General features: G+C 39.3%; 1 protein-coding gene and 2 non-coding genes across 3 annotated transcripts; all 3 read right to left on the reverse strand.

The window, feature by feature from the left end:
• Positions 1–1,389: 1,389 nt before the first annotated feature.
• Positions 1,390–20,728, reverse strand: LOC131314027 (uncharacterized). Its single transcript, XM_058342523.1, has 19 exons — positions 19,330–20,728; positions 16,779–16,910; positions 15,950–16,149; positions 15,465–15,675; positions 15,113–15,350; positions 14,873–15,020; positions 14,301–14,600; positions 12,508–12,582; positions 9,866–10,466; positions 9,616–9,776; positions 9,142–9,507; positions 8,971–9,043; positions 7,036–8,337; positions 4,298–4,429; positions 3,344–3,543; positions 2,860–3,070; positions 2,507–2,744; positions 2,267–2,414; positions 1,390–1,984 (listed from the first exon to the last, which is right to left on the reverse strand). The coding sequence occupies exons 1-19, from the start codon at positions 20,630–20,632 to the stop codon at positions 1,676–1,678; spliced, it is 6,348 nt and encodes a 2,115-aa protein (XP_058198506.1). The 5' UTR covers positions 20,633–20,728; the 3' UTR covers positions 1,390–1,675.
• On the reverse strand, positions 5,265–5,372 carry LOC131315382 (small nucleolar RNA snoR100). The gene has a single exon (XR_009196717.1). It is a non-coding gene; the product is annotated as a small nucleolar RNA snoR100 (small nucleolar RNA).
• On the reverse strand, positions 17,733–17,840 carry LOC131315398 (small nucleolar RNA snoR100). The gene has a single exon (XR_009196731.1). It is a non-coding gene; the product is annotated as a small nucleolar RNA snoR100 (small nucleolar RNA).
• Positions 20,729–22,563: the final 1,835 nt, after the last annotated feature.

Consider the following 22,563-nt stretch of genomic DNA (forward strand, 5'->3'; position numbering starts at 1 on the left):
CAAGAATTACTGACAAAGAGAATTGAACTAGAGATCTTAGGAGGGAGCAAAATCCTAAGTTCCAAGCCAAGATAACCAAGCCACCTAATTGTAAATACAATTAGAAAGAGTGTAGATTATTCAAGTATGCATGTGTGGTTGTTCATTGGACATGAACCTGAAAATCTTGATAGACTTGAAAAGATACTATTGACGAAGATGGGAAAGGAAATGCAGAAAGCATGCATAAATAAAAATACCCTATAAAATTTTATTTCTGTGTGGACCAAACAATACACTTTTACTAAATACTTTCCAGTACACCAATAGAAAACACAACACTTTAGCACCTGACTCACACTTATGAACTCACTTGTCATACTCAAACTTGTGCTCTCATCAGTCTTACACTTGGTGCTTACCGCTCATCTCACAAATGACCTCACCTACTCTATTTATAAGAACTACAAGAAGTTTTCGGAAAAACCCGAAAGACTATCATAATCCATAAGTTTCCGGAATATTCCGGAACTTTCTAGCATGACCTGGAACACTCCAGAGAAGTCCGGATGGTTCTAGAAGAGTCTGGAATATTCTAGGAGATCCTAGAAAAATCCAGAACATTCTGAAAATACCCGAAGACTTTTAGAGAGTCGGTGATGGATCTCAACAATTTCCTTGTCGGTATTTTTGCTCGTTATGTTCAAATTAAGTTCAACATTTTTCCTGGGTCGTATTCATTTCGGGGCTAACCAGGTTTCCAATTGCTTACTTTTATAGTTCTGATGCAAAACACTGTTTCTTTTTTGGTTAGAAATCGTGGCATTGGAATTCCTTCAGTTAATTATTCACATCATTGTAATGCTAGCCTTCTCTTCAAAAATATGGAAACCTGACCCTTCCTGTTTACGTTTTCCATTTCTCCCAATGGTAGAAAAATCAAACTGGATTCTCAACATTTAACTACATGTGCGATGTTAAACACATTAGACCAAGGCATATGGACGGTCTCTCCCTCTTCTACCGTCAACATTGCAGCAACGTGGGATGCCGTTAGGCCCATTAAACTATTAATTGTTCATCGACATTAATTGGCTCCTGAAAATCATCCCTTCACACAGCTTTTATCCCATGGATGGCGATTCAAAAGAACTTAGAGCTTTCATTACTCTTTGGATACTGACATCTCTTGACTCGTTGGAAAGTTCAATGGAAAGCCTTTTCGAAGGACGATTAGGAAGATTACACGAGCTGTATATTACGTTTGGCAAGAGAAAGGAATCGCAACATTTTTAAGGGCATCCACAAGTCTCGCTCTACGGTCCTTGAGAAGATCGGTTTTCACGCTCACATTAAAGTCCCCCAAACTATCTACGTAAAGTAGTCCCCTCTTAGTACTATGATCCCTGATTCTTGAAAAACATCCCAAAAAGCTCTCTATATCTTATTCGATAGATTTTGAAGTAATTGGAAGTTATGCCTTCCTTGACTCTATTTAAGTTTGTTGATTCAAAGGAATTCAAAAAAGAATGTGAAATTCTAATTTACAGCTATGTGAGGCTCCAAACACGTCCTTTGCATGTGAGACTGTGACTACTAACATATACAGTTATAGCCACTCTAGCAAACAAATGCTAAAGACATCTAATTTTGGTGAAAGAGCAAGCAAGAACACATCTATGCAATTTTTTAGCACCTATCTAGCTTGAATAGCCGAAAGGGTAACATCATTTATAGAAACTGCTCCAGCGCTTGCTGATGAGGACATGACCGGCCTGTTGCCAGCTCCTTTGAAGACGAAAGCAGGCTGCTTAGGGGGAGGCAGCGCAGTTTCGTTACACAACATGAAAGCAACATCCGACATATTTGGCCTATCGTTGGCTGATTCTTCCACGCACAACAGGGCGATGTGAATGCACCTCAAGACTTCTTTATCCGAATCTGATTCGGTCATCCATGAACCAACAATTTCCATAGCACGGCCTTTTTGCCACAAGCTCCAAACCTGAAACAAGCAGTGTATGAACAACAATGTCATCACTAAAGGAAAGCTCTCTGTTTTGAAATTTATCTTGTTCGTTTTCCATACCAAAATGATAGATTTCCAGTATAAAACAAAAGGAGTCCACCAAATAATAGGAAATAAGGAAACCCTTCTGCTGTTGACATTAACCATCTAATTTTTAAAAATACCTGAGATTTTAACCTTACGAGTTTTGTTAACCAAAGGGTTTTCCATGAATACGAAGTAATTAAATTAGACAAATGCACACATCCATTTACTTACATGCCCAATTAAATTCACAGCATTATCCAGAATATAGCTGATGTTCTTTCTGCAAGTAATGATCTCCAAGAGCAAAACCCCGAAGCTGAAAATATCAGATTTTATTGAAAATAGCCCTTCCATTGCGTACTCAGGTGACATATAGCCGCTGCAACCACAAATGTTAAACGAGCATTAGAGGTTAATGGCTTCCTTGCACCTTTCTCCATATCCCAACAGTAATACAGAATGGACACTTACTATGTTCCGACCACCCTGTTTGTATTAGCTTCAATCTGGTCCTTTCCGAAAATTTTTGCCATACCAAAATCCGATATTTTCGGATTCATTTCTGCATCTAGTAACACATTGCTAGCTTTTAGGTCCCTATGGATTATCCTTAGTCTAGAGTCTTGGTGAAGGTATAATAGCCCTCTAGCGATCCCCAAAACAATGTTGAACCGCATTTTCCAATCTATAAACGAGCCTTTTGTCCGATCTGGACAAACATTGGAAGTTAATTATAATCAAAATCCTGAATCATTCACCATTGCAGAAACAATAACTGCGCAAGTAGCAAAAAAAATGAACATAACTACGAAAATATTGCATACCAAAGATGAAAGAGTCCAAGCCCTTGTTTGGCAAGTACTCATAGATCAACATTTTCTCATCTTTATGAATGCAATATCCCAACAACCTCACTAGGTTCCTGTGCTGCAGTTTGGCAATCAATGTAACTTCAGTCTTGAATTCCTCCGCCCCTTGTCCTGAATTCTTTGCTAGCCTTTTGACTGCGATTTCTTGTCCATTATGTAGCCGACCCTGCATTTAATCTTTACATGGTGAGCTTAGACGTTGTTCAAATGGACCTGGAATAGATTGCCCCTTAGGAATGTCAATACGGTAAACAAAATGCAAGATCACTGGATTTCTAATGCACACTTCCTATATTCCAATGCACTACATAATTGAACACAAGTTTTGCAGATACTATATTGACAGCTTAATAGGTTATTTTATCATCTTCCATATTCAGATACCCATAATCGTAAGTAAGGTATGCAATTGCGTGATACTTTCCATCTTGGAGGGTACCTTATACACGATGCCAAATCCACCTTCACCAAGCTTGTTATCCAACGAAAAATTGCTTGTGGCTGAGACAATGATGCTTAGGTCCAAATATGGTAGTTTTGGATTCGTGCCACTTTCATCAAAGTGTTTTCCCATTGAGGAGGCTTCGAGGCATGTTGTACTGTCGGGACTAAATAATAAATTTTGTTGTTCTCTTATTCCTGCCATTGAGTAAAAAAGCAAGTTAGGCAACAAAAAAAAAAAAAATGCAATTAGCTAAAAAGTCCTACTTCCTTAATTTGACTGTTTGAGAAAAGAGAGTAAAATGCAATGAAAAAGTTAAACCTGTCAAGTTCATTGTTTTACTAAAATTATGAATTGGGAAAAACAAATGAACAAGAAAGCCGGCTTGGTGACATGATTTGACTAGTTCACTTCTTTTATACAAGGCGTATTTGTGTATTTAAGTTGACGTTGATGTTTTGAATCTAACTGTTCCAAGGAAATGACATTGATCATATCCAGGAACGCATTAAGGCTAAACAACCGGTTATACCTTGGTCTACATTATGCTTATAAAATAGGCAAAGGGAAACACAAATGAACAAGAAACTGTGCGACATAGTCTTGCAATAATCCTGATCTAGATGCATTAAAACAAAATTGCTCCGTGAAAACGCCGTTCTCTTTTTCCCCCCACGTAAAGGTCAATCACGTGTGAAATCATACATCACTAGTTATACTCATTCATTGCGTGGGTGAGAATTTGTTGCCTTACTTGACTATTAAACTACGAAAGTTCATTTTAAATTCGTGAAAGACGAAAAGAGGAAAGAAGGATTTTGACTGGATGTATGTTACATTAGTTTTATTTATAAGATTGAAAACAGAATGTGACATCGACATAAATCATTTTTAGTCTCTAGTCAATTAATCAAAACGACTGATGATCGAAGAAGATTGTTCTAATTTTACCTCTTCTTTTCTTCACCACCAACCAACAAATTAAGCAGAATGTGAGAAGCGAAACCGCAGTAATAGAGGCCGCTATTGCTGCCGCCATTCCCTTCTTCCCATGAGTGTGTCGTTGAGACTTCAAATATTGGGCTGAAATTAGGACAAAAAATTAAGAAGTTGATTTCTTTCTTATTGATGACAGCATAATTGCTTTGTTCCTCTCTTCCACCACATATGAAATGAGAAAGACCCAGAAAATGCTAAGTGCTAACCCCGAGGGGCTTGCCCTAATGGTCAAGACCTGAGATTTGGGAATTTGTTCTCTTCTAAGGGCTTCGATAATCGAAATCTCTCAGATGCTATCAACTTCTTTGGTGTCAATCCATACAGAGCTTCGCTCTTACTTTAAGCGGGACTTCAATAAATGGACGGTGAAATTGGTGCCCAAGGATTAATTGATGTGCACGTAAGCTGACCCGAATACCTAAGTTATAACAAAAAAGAAAAAGACCCAGAACATGCTTTCAGAACTAAAAGGTAAAGTCCAGTGCTGTAATTCTTAGCACACAAAAATTTATTGAATGAGACATGTGTTGCAAGTTGCAACCACCTTTCTATCAATGTTTAATATTATTTGACAAACAAGGACAGAACCAGAATTTTACTCTAGCAGTGGCGAAATGTATACTAAAAAATAAAAAAGATTCATTACAATATTAATAGTCATCGGCTCCAAAAAAAATTAAAATAACATAACAAAGACTATAGTAAATGATGTTTTCCATTTGCACATGGAGTATGAAAAAAAACTAACTTAATTTTGGACATCAATAATGCCACTCCAACAATAACAACAACAGAACCCACGTAGTCCTCAATCATTAAGGGTATGGGCGGGGGAGGATGAAAGATAGGCCTAACCTTTGGCAATATAAACAAAGTGACTGCTCTCAGAATACCACTTAAACAGTAGCCTCCCTATACCTGTTTTGCTGCGGAACCATGCCCCCAAATCAAAGCCAAATGATATTAGAGAGGACAAGTCTAGAGACCCAATTCAATTTATGTGCACATTACTGTGCTTCCTTCATTGATAGTCTAGAGTATCTCAGTATGCACAAAGATAATGTCACTCCCCAAATTTATAATGTCACTCTTCAGATCCATATATAGATTTTCCAAATTGATAACCGTACTCCCTTTTGAGAGTGACATTATAAATTTGGAGAGTGGTATTATAATTAAATTCCCTTAATTTTTTATGTTAAGTTATTTTAGGGTTAGAATGTGGAGTTTTTAAAAAAAAAAAAATTATACATCATAATTTATATTATTTCACTTTGGCCCATTGAATTTAGATTTAGAATACCTTTTTGGGTCTCCTTTCTTAAAAAAAAAAAATAGAATATTTATGATTAGTGTATAATAAAAAATAAGGAAAAAAACCTAGCAGCAGCGAGACTATATAAATTGGGGATAATTTTTTTTTCACATTAGTAATTGCATTTTCTAAAATTCTTGTTATGGCGGCTACCGCCACTGGACCCACTCGTACCATCTTTGTTTACAAACATGAATGATAGTGCCATATGCAATTAAACAAACGTAGAAGTCACTCGGCACACAATTTCACAGGTTGATCACTCTAACCCGGCTTCTTAATTTTGATAAAACGTCTTGCTCAAGTCTTCATCAGTCATTAGTTCTAAGATAACTTGCAAACTCAAAACAGGTTGAATCTCATTTAATTTTTGAAATGGTCAAATACCATATGTCAAAGCTATAAGACATTATAGAAACCGTCAAAAGATAAAAGAACTAACCAAAACAACCAAAACCTAGACACAGACACCTACTGCAAGTGCAGGCCCAGCGAAACGTCGGTACTTAAAAATTAGTCGCGGAAAAGGCAATAGAGGATCCTACAAGGACACCCAGCTCAAACCCTAGAAAACACATAAGTAATCTGGAGCACGGATCTACCATCCCAAGGAGCCACACCGGTGTGTTCAAGACCCGTCAACCTGAAACACAGGGTCGCAACCACAAAACACAAGACGCTACTCCAAGACGCTACTCCAAGGCAAAACGCCGGTAAGCTACAGCCCCACTACCGAATCCTCGCAGCCACAGCGGGCAGGATATATAACAGTTCGAGAAGCACAAAAACCAACTAAACACGCTGCCATAACTACGAATCACCAACTAACACCTGCATTAGGTCTACTTCATTGCATATGAATCTTGTTTCACAAGCCGAAAAATATCCCACGTATCCATCTTTCTCTCATGTTTGGAGTAATTTTTCTATCCCGTATACACGGCATAATGCTGATGTGAATTCCGGCCACATTAACTTCATATAGTGAACATTTATAAGCCTATACCCGGCGAAACATGTTATAAGACTCTAAAAGTGGATAGAGTTTTCAATTTACTGAACTAAAATCCGTATTAAAAAAATTATGTGTTTCTTGGGAAATTTAGTCCAAATCTACTTGTTATCTTTACCACCCCAAATGAATTCGATTAAGGTGGGCATTTCTATTTTATCACAACATGGGATTGGATAGGAAATCTTTCCGAATATACTATCTTATAAGATGACGGGAACCGATTGAAATCTTGAATTACATAGTAATATCTTATCCATTAAAAACGACCTATTATATTATTGAAAATCTATCAAAATAAAACAATATATATCCTGCAAATCTGACACAAAAAAAATACAATAGCAGAAATTGATTGCATACCTAATTCAACCGCATCAACCCGAATGTATAAGTCCTGTCCCGCACTTGAAAACACTCTGGTGTCCATTAAATCCCCATGCCACGTCACACATCCACTGTCCCCGCGAGAAACATCCGCACTCGCATACGCATTGCACGAGCAGTTCCTCAAGCACTCCGACTCACACTCTTTTAGCCCCGGCACACCCCTATCCACATGTGCCGTCCACGTGTTTGGCACCTTTGCAAGTGGCACCTTCTCGAAGCCCTCACCGCTCCCGCACACGTGCCCGCCCCGCTTCCTCACGCACCCGCCCGACCCGTCCCTTAGGTACCAGTCGCGTGCCGACTTGGGCTCGAACCCGGGCAGGCACATGCATTCGAACTGGCCCACGCCTAGGTTGGACGGGTCGCAGTTACCGTTTGGGCCGCAGAAGTTGTAGGAGTCACAGGGTTTTTTCGGACCTGCGTATATCTCAACCCAGCTATGCTCGTTATCTTTCCACGTCAACCACTGGAGTGCCCCGGATTCGTTGAGCACCAATCTCGAGGTAATTGAGGGGTCACGAAAAGAGTAACTCAAAGTTACCTCATCCTGATTTTCGACGTAGTTGTCCTTGATGTACTTAAATGTCATCTCGGGTATACCGCTCCACCTGCGCCCTATCCACGAACCCGCCCGCCAATCCAGCTTCGAACCCTTGTACACAATGAATTGAGGAGACCCGTTAAGGACCATTTTCAAAGAGTACTCCCCGAGTCCAGGGTCATCGCCCGACTTCCAAGACGTCAGGAACCGGTTCAGACCGGTTTTCCGGTTCACACCGAATCTCAAGTTGGGAAGCAAAGTATTCGTAGGATAATCAAAGCTCTGCCACACAACTACCCCATTGCTATCAAGCACCACCAAATTTCCTGAATCCAGTAGCTGAGCCGAGGAGTTTTTTGCCACCGTCGGATCAGAAACATTTGTGGACCAGACCGGATTGCTAAGGTCTGGACCGGTTACGACCAGATTTCCCGTGACGTCAAATGAGAGGGAACCGGATGTGTTGTTGATTGGGTCGCCCCTGTTGGCGACCCAGACAACGGTCTGCTCGGAAACCTTGTTGTACCATATTCCGAGGTACCGGTTTGTTGATTTTCCGGGGGTAAAGAACCCCAGGGCAAAGGTTTGATTACTGGAGATGAGCAAGTCACCATCTTTCAGGGACTGGGTGGTGTTTATGGTGTCTGTGGGGGTGCAAAATTGGAATTGGTATTGAAGGAGGAGTAGGAAAATGGAACAGAGGATCTTAGTATCATGAGACATGGGTCTGGTTTAGGTGATTTGTTTTTCTCTTCTGTTATTCTTTTTGAGGAAGAAGGGAGACACTCGTGAGCTCCTTCCTCTTCTTTTGTTTTGGGTTTTGCTGAGGTAGAAATGAAATATAGGACAGAGTTGTTGCTGTTGGGATTAAACGCGGAAGCACCCAAGAACAGAGATTCGAAACACAACCACAATCACAACCAATGGAAGTACGATGAAAAGTAAAATAGAGAGAGACACGCAAGAATTACATGGTTCGGCAAAACATGCCTACTCCACGGAGAGGATCCCGTTCTTTCACTATGAGAGAATTAGTACAAGAGAACACCCGAGTTTGAAAACCCAAACCCAACCTCTTATACACCCACTCTCACTAAGAACCCACTCTCACACCAAGTACAAGACTTGACTTACACTTGCACACACTGTTTTTCTTTTCCTCTCTGTTACCGAAAAACACTTCTCATGCCATCATATAATCAGTTAACCACCAACCAATTAACCCTTGCATTAATAACATATTACATGTTCCCATCAAGGAAGTTGGAAGGTCACATGGCAATGAAGGAAATCAGCCAACACCAGCATCTTCGGTTCCAGAGACAAAAAACCATGTGCAAGACTTTTAATTAATCTGGGATTTCAACCATCCCAACAAATCTCCACCTTGGTGAAAATTCCACGCATCACCGCGCCACCACCAAGCCTTGAAAACAACAGCTACACATCCCGAATCAAATTAAGGTCCAATAATTTGATTCAAACCACACGGCCAATACACGTGTGTAGCCGCCCCGTGCCAATAATCATCAATTGACACGAGAGTAGGACCTCGACCCGTCCTCTCCACCAACAGGATTTTCACTCTCACAAACATTGGCAACTTGGAAACATAACTTTGTCTTCGCCGCAAAAGACTCACACCTTGGGTACCCATTTCCCTGTGCACACCGTTTCCAAACCTTCGTCGAGTAAACAGTTTTGCCAATCAACCGATACAACCCTTTGCACTTCTCTCCTTTCATTAGAATCTTACCGCCGCATGTGATTTTCATGGCTCCACCTCCAGCAAAATATTTGCACCCAATGGAATCCATCCGGCTAAGTGAAATTAGATTCCTTCGTAACTTCGGGACATAAGCCACACCACCCAAAGTACGAACCGCTCCATCAAACATTTTTATCTTTACATTCCCAAAACCTCAAATTTCACATGTAGTTCCATCGCCTAAAAACAGCGACCCACCAATATTTTCTTGGAATGTATCAAAAAATTCTTTCTTGGAGCAAACATGCATAGTGCAACCCGAATCTAAAATCCACTCATCACGAGAAGTAGTGTTTATACCTTCGGAGATTGTGAGAAGATCTCCATCATCTGCTACCACCAAAGAACTACCACTCGAAGCATCATCAAATTTCTTCCTTTGTTCTTCCGCAAAGGACAATCGCGCTTCACATGGCCAAATTCTTTGCAATTGTAGCATTGTACACCCTTTCCTCTGGAACTAGACCCGGACCTGTTGTTCCCTCCGGATCTACCATCAGATGTCCTTCCCCGATTCTCACTTTGAACCGCAAGTGCCGAATTTTCTCCACCCTCAGAACTTGATTTTTTTTGAGTAAAATGAGAAACCAACGCCGACTGCACCTGCTCCAAACTCACTGTATCTTTCCCATACAAGAGAGTCGTCACCAAAGTATCATAGGAAGTTGGAAGTGAAGTAAGAAGCAAAAGGGCCTTGTCTTCCTCCTCTATCTTTGCATCAATTTTTCGAAGCTGATTCAAATAACCATTGAACACGTTCATGTGCTCCATGAGATTCCCGCCTTCCTCCATCTTCAGCTTGTACAACTGCCGCTTCAGATGCAACTTGTTGGTCAAGCTCTTCGCAAGGTAAAGCTTTTCCAACTTCTCCCACAAGGCCGATGCCGAATCCTCATCCATGACATGGTTAATAATATTATCAGCAATACAAAGTCGAATAGTGCTCACACACTTCGACTCCAACTCCTCCCAATCATCATCTTTCATCGTTTCCGGCTTCGCATCCTTTCCCTTCAACACCCTAGCCAAACCTTGTTGAACAAGGATATCCTTCACCCTCCTTTGCCATAGAGTGAAACTGCCGCTTCCATTAAACTGCTCAAGAGAAAACTGAGAGTTGATCGTTGCCTTCATTGTGGATGTAACGGAACCCGAATCTCAAACACCGGTCAAGAACCAAGCCGGCTTTGATACCACTTGTTGGGATTAAACGCGGAAGCACCCAAGAACAGAGATTCGAAACACAACCACAATCACAACCAATGGAAGTACGATGAAAAGTAAAATAGAGAGAGACACGCAAGAATTACATGGTTCGGCAAAACACGCCTACTCCACGGAGAGGATCCCGTTCTTTCACTATGAGAGAATTAGTACAAGAGAACACCCGAGTTTGAAAACCCAAACCCAACCCCTTATACACCCACTCTCACTAAGAACCCACTCTCACACCAAGTACAAGACTTGACTTACACTTGCACACACTGTTTTTCTTTTCCTCTCTGTTACCGAAAAACACTTCTCATGCCATCATATAATCAGTTAACCACCAACCAATTAACCCTTGCATTAATAACATATTACATGTTCCCATCAAGGAAGTTGGAAGGTCACACGGCAATGAAGGAAATCAGCCAACACCAGCATCTTAGGTTCCAGAGACAAAAAACCATGTGCAAGACTTTTAATTAATCTGGGATTTGAACCATCCCAACAGTTGAAAAGCATGATCGGCCAATGGATTGTACTGCTTTTCATCTACTTGTGTCGGTTTGTGTTGGATACTTGGATTACTGTTTTGATGATTGAGTGATCTTAGAGCATCTCTAACCCATGCTCTATTCCTCCATTTGAGAATATGGAATTCCTCCAATCCATCCTCTCAAGTCTCCTCTATTTGAGAGGATGGGATTTTGATCCTCCATATTTAGAGGATGTGAGAAAATATGGAGGATCTCCTCTAAAATCACTTTATGAATAAATAGAGAGTTTGTGGTTGGAGTAAATATGAATAGTAATTTCCTCTAAAATCATTTTATGAATAAAATAGAGTATTTTGATACTCTAAAATAAAGTATTGGATTGGAGATGCTCTTAGATCCGTTCTATTTAGAGCATCTCTAGTCTTCACCCATATTTTTTCTCAAATTTGAGTCAAATTTTGGGTAAAAATTCATTTTGGGTAGACACATCTTCAACCATCAAACCCAAATTTACATATCTCCCTCTTTCTCTCTCTCTAACTAGCAGTTGGAGAAATGGGTTAAGGCAAAAGTTGTCTCAGATTTGAGCAAAAAAATGGGTAAAACCCAAAATGAGAAAGGGTTTGGGTCAAAGATTGGAGAGAGATTTTTGTGATTTTTGCCCCATTTTTAAATTTGAGTCTTAAAATGGGTCAAGGCTGGAGATGCTCTAAGGTTATTATTTTTTAAGTACTTATTTTTTGTCTTACGAGACATATTATTCTCTTGCAATACATTATCTTTAATTTTAAAAAATAAGTATTCAAATAAACACTTATTTCCTATAGTGGAACGGGGCCTTAAATGATGAGTTTCATAAAGGAAGAAATTTCAAGTGGTACATGAGTATGCCACGTATAAGGTGGACAAAATAGATTGGTTTGGTTTGAGTTTTGAAGGATGATTTTTGAGTAATAAGCAGAGATAGATAGATAGAAAAACGAGAGTAATAAATTTAGAACTAATAAAGAAAACTTTTTTGAATGCAATATCCTTACAACCTCACTAGGTTCCTATGCTGCAGTTTGGCAATCAAACTTCAGTCTTGAATTCCTCTGCCCCTTGTCCTGAATTCTTTGCTAGTCTTTTGGCTGTGATTTTTTTTCCATTATGTAGCAGACTCTGCATCCCACTGGCACGAGTCACGACATGGCACGACACAGTTCTAGTCAGGCACGGCATGGCATGGGCATGGGCACGAGCATGAGCGCAGATGTAGGACGGGAATGGCACGACACAACACGGTTCTAGTCGGGCACAACACGGCACAGGCACGACACAACACGGTTCTCGTCGGGCATGTCAAGGCACATCGGCATGGCACGGCATGAGACATGGAAAAACAAAAAAAGAATGTTGATCCATATACATATGGAAATTGACTTAATAAATACCAGAGCATATAGATTTTCATTAATGTCCCTTTGGCTTCTAGAAGGGTTGCTATCAATACCAGAAGCTAAACTCAGCTGTTGAAAGCAGGCATGCACAATGAGGAGAAATTTCCTGCCACCAGTGCTCTAAAAACACAACTGCTGCTCTGCATGACAGACAGGCATACAATTACACCCTTTGGACGCGGTGCAAAAATTAATACTTTAGGGTTGATATGAGTAATTACATTTGCTTTTTTGGTTACAAGGACATGAATGTACAAGGTTTCTCTAACCATAATTCACATGGTTTCACATCTGTACGTCTTTTGGTCGAAGGTTAGGGTTGCTCGGGCCAGTTTACATGCACCTTAACTAACCCTCTTTTAGGTTCAGTCAATTAGACATTTGTACTGCGACTAAAAAATTCACAAGAGATCACTTTCTTCCGACATGACTGCAGTAATTGGATCCTGCTTAATTGTGTGGGAAGCAAATCCATTAACCAACTAAGCACCCCATGTCAAGTCTTGTCATAGGTGCTAGGCCTAAAAGCTTTTAGCTCCACTATGAAATGGTGCAAATTAATTGCTGAGAAAGGTCAACCAATCCATGTTTTGTCTAGTACTATATAATGTTCACCCTACCATTCAAAAATAGGTGAAAGAATTGGTGACAAGGGATGAGTGAGGTTGAAATAGTAAATGACTTGAATTGCTAAGAGTAGTGATTAAAGACCAACCTAAAATCTCAACTTGGTTCTCCTTTGGCCAATAGGATAGCCACTTTCATATGTAAATATACCAAGTTTTTTTTAGGATTCTGGGCCAGCTTACACGCATCTCAAACTAATCCATGTAGTCTTTCACACAGACTTATCACATGCTTATGCGTGGGGTGATGTTGTCGCAAGAATTACTGACAAAGAGAATCGAACTAAAGATCTTAGGAGGGAGCAAAATCGATCGGGGTATTGGAATTCCTTCAGTTAATTATTAACATCATGGTAATGCTAGCCTTCTCTTCAAAAATATGGAAACCAGACCCTTCTTGTTTACGTTTTCCATTTCTCCCAGTGGTGGAAAAATCAAACTGGATTCTCAATATTTAACTACATGTGCGATGTTAAACACATTAGACCAACATTGCAGCAACTTGGGATGCCGTGAGGCCCATTCAACTATTAATTGTTCATTGACATTGGCTCCTGAAAACCATCCCTTGACATAGCTTTTATCCCATGGATGGCGATTCAAAAGAACTTAGAGCTTTCACTACTCTTTGGATACTGACGTCTCTTGGCTCGTTGGAAAGTTCAATGGAAAGTCTTTTCGAAGGATGATTAGGAAGATTACACAAGCAGCATATATATTACGTTTGGCAAGAGAAAGGAATCGCAGCATTTTTAATGGCATCCACAAGTCTCGCTCTACGGTCCTTGAGAAGATCGGTTTTCACACTCGCATTAAGGTCCCCCAAATTATCTACGTAAAGTAGTCCCCTCTTAGTACTATGATCCATGATTCCTAGAAAACATCACAAAAAGTTCTCGATATCTTATTCGATAGATTTTGAAGTAATTGGAAGTTATGCCTTCCTTGACTCTATGTAAGTTTGTTGATTCAAAGGAATTCAAAAAAGAATGTAAAATTCTAATTTACAGCTATGTGAGGCTCCAAACACGTCCTCAGTGAGACTGTGACTACTAACATATACAGTTACAGCCACTCTAGCAAACAAATGCTAAAGACATCTAATTTTGGTGAAAGAGCAAGCAAGAACACATCTATGTAATTTTTCAGCACCTATCTAGCTTGAATAGCTGAAAGGCTAAAATCATTTAAAGAAACTGCTCCAGCGCTTGCTGATGAGGACATGCCCGGCCTGTTGCCGGCTCCTTTGAAGATGAAAGCAGGCTGCTTAGGGGGAGGCAGCGCTGTTTCCTTACACAACATGAAAGCAACATCCGACATCTTTGGCCTATCGTTGGCTGATTCTTGCACGCACAACAGGGCGATGTGAATGCACCTCAAAACTTCTTTATCCGAATCTGATTCTGTCATCCATGAACCAACTATTTCCACAGCCCGGCCTTCTTGCCACAAGCTCCAAACCTAAAAAAAAAACAGTGCATGAACAACAATGTCATCACTAAAGGAAAGCCCTCTGTTTTGAACTTTATCTTGTTCGTTTTCCATACCAAAATGATATTTTTCCAGTATAAAACAAAAGGAGTACACCAAATAATAGGAAACCCTTCTGCTGTGACATTAACCACCTAATTTTTGTACAATACCTGAGATTTTAACCTTACGAGTTTTGTTAACCAAAGGGTTTTCCACGAATAGCAATTAAATTAGACAAATGCACACATCCATTTACTTACATGCCCAATTAAATTCACAGCTTTATCCAGAATATAGCTGATGTTCTTTCTGCCAGTAACGATCTCCAAGAGCAAAACCCCGAAGCTGAAAACATCAGATTTTACTGAAAATAGCCCTTCCATTGCGTACTCAGGTGACATATAGCCGCTGCAACCACAAATGTTAAACAAGCATTAGAGTTTAATGGCTTCCTTGCACCTTTCTCCATATCGCAACAGTAATACAGAATGGACACTTACTATGTTCCGACCACCCTGTTTGTATTAGCTTCAATCTGGTCCTTTCTGAAAATTTTGGCCATACCAAAATCCGATATTTTCGGATTCATTTCTGCATCTAGTAACACATTGCTGGCTTTTAGGTCCCTATGGATTATCCTTAGTCTAGAGTCTTGGTGAAGGTATAATAGCCCTCTAGCAATCCCCAAAACAATGTTGAAGCGCATTTTCCAATCCATAAACGAGCCTTTTGTCCTATCTGGACAAACAGTGGAAGTTAATTATAATCAAAATCCTGAATCATTCACCATTGCAGAAACAATAACTCCGCAATTAGCAAAAAAATGAACATAACTACGAAAATATTGCATACCAAAGATGAAAGAGTCCAAGCCCTTGTTTGGCAAGTACTCATAGATCAACATTTTCTCATCTTTTTGAATGCAATATCCCAACAACCTCACTAGGTTCCTGTGCTGCAGTTTGGCAATCAATGTAACTTCAGTCTTGAATTCCTCCGCCCCTTGTCCTGAATTCTTTGCTAGCCTTTTGACTGCGATTTCTTGTCCATTATGTAGCTGACCCTGCATTTTAATCTTTACATTGTGAGCTTAGACGTTGTTCAAATCGACCTGGTATAGATTGCCCATTAGGAGTGTCAATACGGTAAACAAAATGCACGACCACTGGATTTCTGATGCACACTTCCTATATTCCAATGCATTACATATTTGAACACAAGTTTTGCAAATACTATATTGACAGCTTAATAGGTTATTTTATCATCTTCCATATTCAAATACCCATAATCGTAAGTGAGGTATGCGATTGCGTGATACTTTCCATCTTGGAGGTTACCTTATACACGGCGCCAAATCCACCTTCCCCAAGCTTGTTATCCACCGAAAAATTGCTTGTGGCTGAGACAATGATGCTTAGGTCAAAATATGGTAGTTCTGAATTCGTGCCACTTTCATCAAAGTGTTTTCCCATTGAGGAGGCTTCAAGGCATGCTGTACTATCGGGACTAAATAATAAATTTTGTCGTTCTCTTATTCCTGCCATTGAGTAAAAAAGCAAAGTTAGGCAAAGAAAAATGCAATTAACTAAAAAGTCCTACTTCCTTAATTTGACTGTTTGAGAAAAGAGAGTAAAATGCAATGAAAAACTTAAACCAGTGAAGTTCATTGTTTTACTAAAATTATGAAATGGGAAAAAAAAATGAACAAGAAAGCCGGCTTGGTGACATGATTTGACTAGTTCACTTCTTATAGAAGGCGTATTTGTGTATTTATGTTGACGTTGATGTTTTGAATCTAACTGTTCCATGGAAATGACGTTGATCATATCCTGGAACGCACTAAGGCTAAACAAAATTGCTCCATGGAAACGCCGTTCTCTTTTTCCCCCACGTAAAGGTCAATCACGTGTGAAATCATTCATCACTAGTTATACTCATTCATAGCATGGGTGAGAATTTGTTGCCTTACTTGACTATTAAACTACGAAAGTTCATTTTAAATTCGTGAAAGACGAAAAGAGGAAAGAAGGATTTTGACTGGATGTATGTTACATTAGTTTTATTTATAAGATTGAAAACAGAATGTGACATCGACATAAATCATTTTTAGTCTCTAGTCAATTAATCAAAACGACTGATGATCGACGAAGATTGTTCTAATTTTACCTCTTCTTTTCTTCACCACCAACCAACAAATTAAGCAGAATGTGAGAAGCGAAACCGCAGTAACAGAGGCCGCTATTGCTGCCACCATTCCCTTCTTCCCATGAGTGTGTCGTTGAGACTTCAAATATTGGGCTGAAATTAGGACAAAAAATTAAGAAGTTGATTTCTTTCTTACTGATGACAGCATAATTGCTTTGTTCCTCTCTTCCACCACATGAAATGAGAAAGACCCAGAACATGCTAAGTGCTAACCCCGAGGGGCTTGCCCTAGTGGTCAGGACCTGAGATTTGGGGATTTGTTCTCTTCTAAGGGCTTCGATAATCGAAATCTCTCAGATGCTATCAACTTCTTTGGTGTCAATTCATATAGAGCTTCGCTCTTACTTTAAGCGGGACTTCACGGTGAAATTGGTGCCCAAGGATTAATCGATGTGCACGAAAGCTGACCCGAATACCTAAGTTATAATAAAAAAGAAAAAGACCCAGAACATGCTTTCAGAACTAAAAGGTAAAGTCCAGTGCTGTAATTCTTAGCACACAAAAATTTATTGAATGAGACATGTGTTGCAAGTTGCAACCACCTTTCTATCAATGTTTAATATTGTTTGCCAAACAAGGACGGAATCAGGATTTTACTCTAGCAGTGGCGAAATGTATACTAAAAAATAAAAAAGATTCATTTCAATATTAATAGTCATCGGCTCCAGAAAAAAATTAAAATAACAAAGCAAAAACTATAGTAAATGATATTTTTCATTTGCATATGGAGTTTGAAAAAAGAATAACTTTAATTTTGGACATCGATAATGCCACTCCAACAACAACAGTAGAACCTATGTAGTCCTCAATCATTGGGGGTATGGGCGGGGGAGGATTGGAGACAGACCTAACTTTTGGCAATATGCACAAAGTGGCTGCTCTCAAAATACCACTTAAACAGTAGCCTTCTATACCTATTTTGTTGCGGAACCATGCCCCCAAATCAAAGCCAAATGGTATTAGAGAGGGTAGGTCTAGAGATCCAATTCAATTTATGTGCACGTTACTATACATCTTTCATTGATAGTCTAGAGTATCAGTATGCACAAAGATAATATCACTCCCCAAATTTATAACGTCACTCCTCAGATCCCTATATAGATTTTCCAAACTGATAACCGTACTCCCTTTTGGGAGTGGCATTATAATTAAATTCCCTTAAGTTTTTAGGTTAAGTTATTTTAGGGTTAGAATGTGGAGTCTTTTTTTTCTTAATTATACATCATCATTTATATTATTTCACTTAGGGACATTGAATTTAGATTTAGAATACTCCCTCCATCCCTTATTTATAGTCCGCTATTCCATTTTGGGCTGTCCCTTAATAAGTGTCCATTTTGTAAAGTTAGTGGGTAAAAGTTGGTGAATTGTCTATTTTGTCCCTAAAAGTAGATTCTATTTTAAAAAGTAAGTGAGTAAAAGTGTAATGATGATGGGTAAGTAGGGAAAATGAAAGAAAAAGTTGATGTGAAAGGTATAATGATGATGTTTTTTTAATAAGTTGGAATTACGAAGCAGGACACTTAAAAAGGGACGGAGGGAGTACTTTTTTGGGTCTCCTTTCTTAAAAAAATATAATAGAAGATTTATGATTAGTGTATAACAAAAAATAAGGAAAAAAACCTAGCAGTGGCGAGACTATATAAATTGGGGATAAATTTTTTTTTTCACATTAATAATTGCATTTTCTAAAATTCTTATTATGGCGACCACCGCCACTAGACTCCCTTGTCCCATCCTTGTTTACAAACAAGAATGATAGTGCCATCTGCAATTAAACAAACACAGGTTGATCACTCAAACCCGGCTTCTTAATTTTGATAAAATGTCTTCATCGGTCATTATTTCTAAGATAACTTGCAAACTCAAAACAGGTTGAATCTCATTTAATTTTTGAAATGGTCAAATACCATATGTCAAAGCTATAAGACATTATAGAAAGGGCCCAGCTAAATACAACGGCAAATTTACTAGATGTAGCCAATTTATAAGGAGGAATCCAAAAATTTCCTTTTATGAATTGGCTACATGTAGTAAATTCGCAGTTGTATTTATCAGCACCCTATAGAAATCATCAAAAGATAAAAGAATTAACCAAAACTACCAAAACCTAGACAAAGACACCTATTGACACCTGGATTAGGTCTACTTCATTGCTATTGTTTTCATTTTCCATCTTGTTTCCTCTTTTGCCAAAGCATATGTATCTTGTTTCACAAGCCGAAAAATATCCCACGTATCCATCTTTCTCTCATGTTTGGAGTAATTTTTTTATCCCGTATACACGGCATAATGCTGATGTGAATTCCAGCCACATTAACTTCATATGGTGAACATTTATGAGCCTATAGAAACATGTTATAAGACTCTAAAAATGTTTAGAGTTTCAATTTACATAGTAATATCTTATCCGTTAAAAACGACCTATTATTGAAAATCTATCAAAATAAAACAATATATATCCAGCAAATCTGACACAAAAAAAATATAGTAGCAGAAATTGATTGCATACCTAATTCAACCGCATCAACCCGAATGTATAAATCCTGGCCCCCACTTGAAAACACTCTGGAGTCCATTAAATCCCCATGCCACGTCACGCATCCACCGTCCCCGTGAGAAACATCCGCACTCGCATACGCAATGCATGAGCAGTTCCTCAAGCACTCCGACTCACACTCTTTTAGCCCCGTCACACCCCTATCCACACGTGCCGTCCACGTGTTCGGCACCTTCGCAAGTGGCACCTTCTCAAAGCCCTCGCCGCTCCCGCACACGTGCCAGCCCTGCTTCCTCACGCACCCGCCCGACCCGACCCACAGGTACCAGTCGCGTGCCGACTTGGGCTCGAACCCGGGCAGGCACGTGCATTCGAACTGGCCCATGACTATGTTGGACGGGTCGCAGTTACCGTTTGGGCCGCAGTAGTTGTAGGAGTCGCAGGGTTTTTGCGGACCTGCGTAAATCTCAACCCATCTATGCTCATTATCATTCCACGTCAACCTCTGGAGCGTCCCGGATTCGTTGAGCACCAATCTCGAGGAAATCGAGGGGTCACGAATAGAGTAACTCATAGTTACCTCGTCCTGATTTTCGACATAACTGAGGTTGAAGATGAATTTAGTTGTCATCTCGGGTATACCGCTCCACTCGCGCCCTATCCACGAACCCAACCGCCAAACCAGCCCCGAACCCTTGTACAGAAACGATTGAGGAGACCCGTTAAGATCCATTTTGAAAGAGTACTCCCCGGGTCCCGGGTCATCGCCCGACTTCCAAGATGTCAGGAACCGGTCCAGACTGGTTTTCCGGTTCACACCGAATCTCATGTTGGGAAGCAAAGTATTCGTAGGATAATCAAAGCTCTGCCACACAACCACCCCATTGCTATCAAGCACCACCAAATTTCCTGAATCCAGTAGCTGAGCCGAGGAGTTTTTTGCCACCGTCGGATCCGAAACATTTGTGGACCAGACAGGATTGCTCCGGTCTGGACCGGTTACGACCAGATTTCCCAGATTTCCCGTGACGTCGAATGAGAGCGAACCAGATGTGTCGTTGATTGGGTCGCCCCTGTTGGCGACCCAGACAACGGTCTGCTCGGAAACCTTGTTGTACCATATTCCGAGGTACCGGTTTGTCGATTTTCCGGGGGTAAAGAACCCCAGGGCAAAGGTTTGATTGCTGGAGATGAGCAAGTCACCATCTTTCAGGGACTGGGTGGTGTTTATGGTGTCAGTGGGGGTGCAAAATTTGAATTGGTATTGAAGGAGGAGTAGGAAAATGGAACAGAGGATCTTAGTATCATGAGACATGGGTCTGGTTTAGGTGATTTGTTTTTCTCTTCTGTTGTTGTTTTTGAGGAAGAAGGGAGACACTCGTGAGCTCCTTCCTCTGCTTTTGTTTTGGGTGGTGTTTTGGATTACTGTTTTGAGATTGCTTTATCTTAGCCCCGTGTCGCTAACATCATTATTTTTTAAGTACTTATTTTTTGTTTTACGAGCTAGATTATTTTTTCATAATACATCATCTTTGATTCAAAAAATAAGTATTCAAATAAACACTTATTTTCCTTAGCCGAACGGGGCTTAGATGGTGAGTTCCAAAAATGAAGAAATTTCAAGTGGTACACGAGTATGCTGCGTATAAGATGGACATAATAGACTGGTTTGGTTTGAATTTTGAGTAATGAGCGGAGATGAATAGATTAAGAAATGAGATTAACAAATTAACTGCTAAATAAAGAAAACTTTTTTGAATGCAATATTCCTACAACCTCACTAGGTCCCTATATGTGCAGTTTGGCAATCAATGAGCTTATAAAAGTAATTTTTCAATTTTTTTTTTGCAGAGTTTCATAGATCTCATCGAAATCTGTCAATCAAGATCTATATTGCATATTTTTTTTATTTCAGTATGCCTATTATTTTTAAATTTGAAAATTACAACTAAGTACTTATTTTTTAAGGGGCAAAACCGGAATGCCACCTAATGCTACTCAAATTGTTTTGCTTTATGGCTACTACTGGTCCCCTTTTGGTTAACTACAAGAATACCATTCATATAATTAGTAAACTCAAAATCCATCCCAACTATTTCATCAATGAATATTGTGAAAAATTGATTGCGGAACCGAATGACTGGTTGAATAATGGCTTGGTGGTATACATAGGGTGAGATGTTTTTTATGGGATTAGTAACAGAGCAATCATGTAGAACTTTCAAAAGATGAAAACTCGTCGGGGTCAATTGCAAAACATCTTAGCGACGAATATTTAGACTTTTGCACTAATGTTTATAAACTTTTGGAATATTATGCTACAGCTTTTATGCCTCATGGAGGAGAATGTATGAATTTTTGTGGTAAGTATTTTTTTAATTATACTTTATGGTGAAGTTTTTTTTAGTTTGCGATAAAAAGATGCCCTATCTGTTTTAAATTCCTGACTCCGCCATTGCTTATCGTTAATACTTTAGGGAGCGACGACGGTAAAAACTAAACCAGTTTGGAGACATAGATAATGAGTGACAATTTTTGGGACGACCTAAATATTTGTCCGAAAGACATTTGTGAAAAGATAACCATTTCTAGCATAGTGTGTTGATTTGTTAAGGTCATTTGTGAAAAGATAACAAATTAGCTAGTCATTTCCTAAGGTCAAAGGGACTTATTTATACCCTTGCATATTTATTTGTGTCTTGAATTAATTCATAAATTCATCTTCTTGGCTAGCTAGGAATCCTACCTTTTTCTAGGATAATTTGATTCCAACCAATTAATTAGCCTAACCAATTGGATTCTAAGCCTAGTTAAACCTCCTTAACCATTTTTGAACCTTCCATTTTTTTGTTGAACTCTAGTTTTTCCTAGAAAGTCTAACTTACTCATTAAAAGGCTATTTCACACATTTTGAAAATCTTTAATCATATTTTTCACTGAATGATCTCTTCAATGTAAGCCATCATCACTTTCTTTCTTCTTTCTACAAGTAACCTTGGCATGCATGCATACATATATATATATATATATATATATAAATATCACTCTATAATTTCCTAGAAAGGCTATTTTGAAGCCTTATTCATTCTTTTTGCATTGACAAGTCATTTTCAAAAGCCTAGAAGCCTTCCAACTTTTATCTTACTTGACTAACTAAGCTAACCTAAGCCTTCAAGCAACCTTAGCCATGATTTCCTAGCTTTCATGTTTAAAGTTAATAAGTAGCATAGCCATCATTTTTACTTT

This window comes from Rhododendron vialii, chromosome 13a (assembly GCF_030253575.1).
Source record: "Rhododendron vialii isolate Sample 1 chromosome 13a, ASM3025357v1".
Taxonomy (NCBI): domain Eukaryota; kingdom Viridiplantae; phylum Streptophyta; class Magnoliopsida; order Ericales; family Ericaceae; genus Rhododendron; species Rhododendron vialii.

Coding starts and splice junctions, on each gene's coding strand:
- LOC131314027 (XM_058342523.1), bottom strand. CDS start 20,632: ATGTCTCATGATACTAAGATCCTCTGTTCCATTTTCCTACTCCTCCTT. Junction 15,021..15,112: donor AACAGGGTGGTCGGAACATA/GTAAGTGTCCAT, acceptor TTGTGGTTGCAG/CGGCTATATGTCACCTGAGT. Junction 8,338..8,970: donor GGTGGAGATTTGTTGGGATG/GTTGAAATCCCA, acceptor AACAAATCACCT/AAACCAGACCCATGTCTCAT.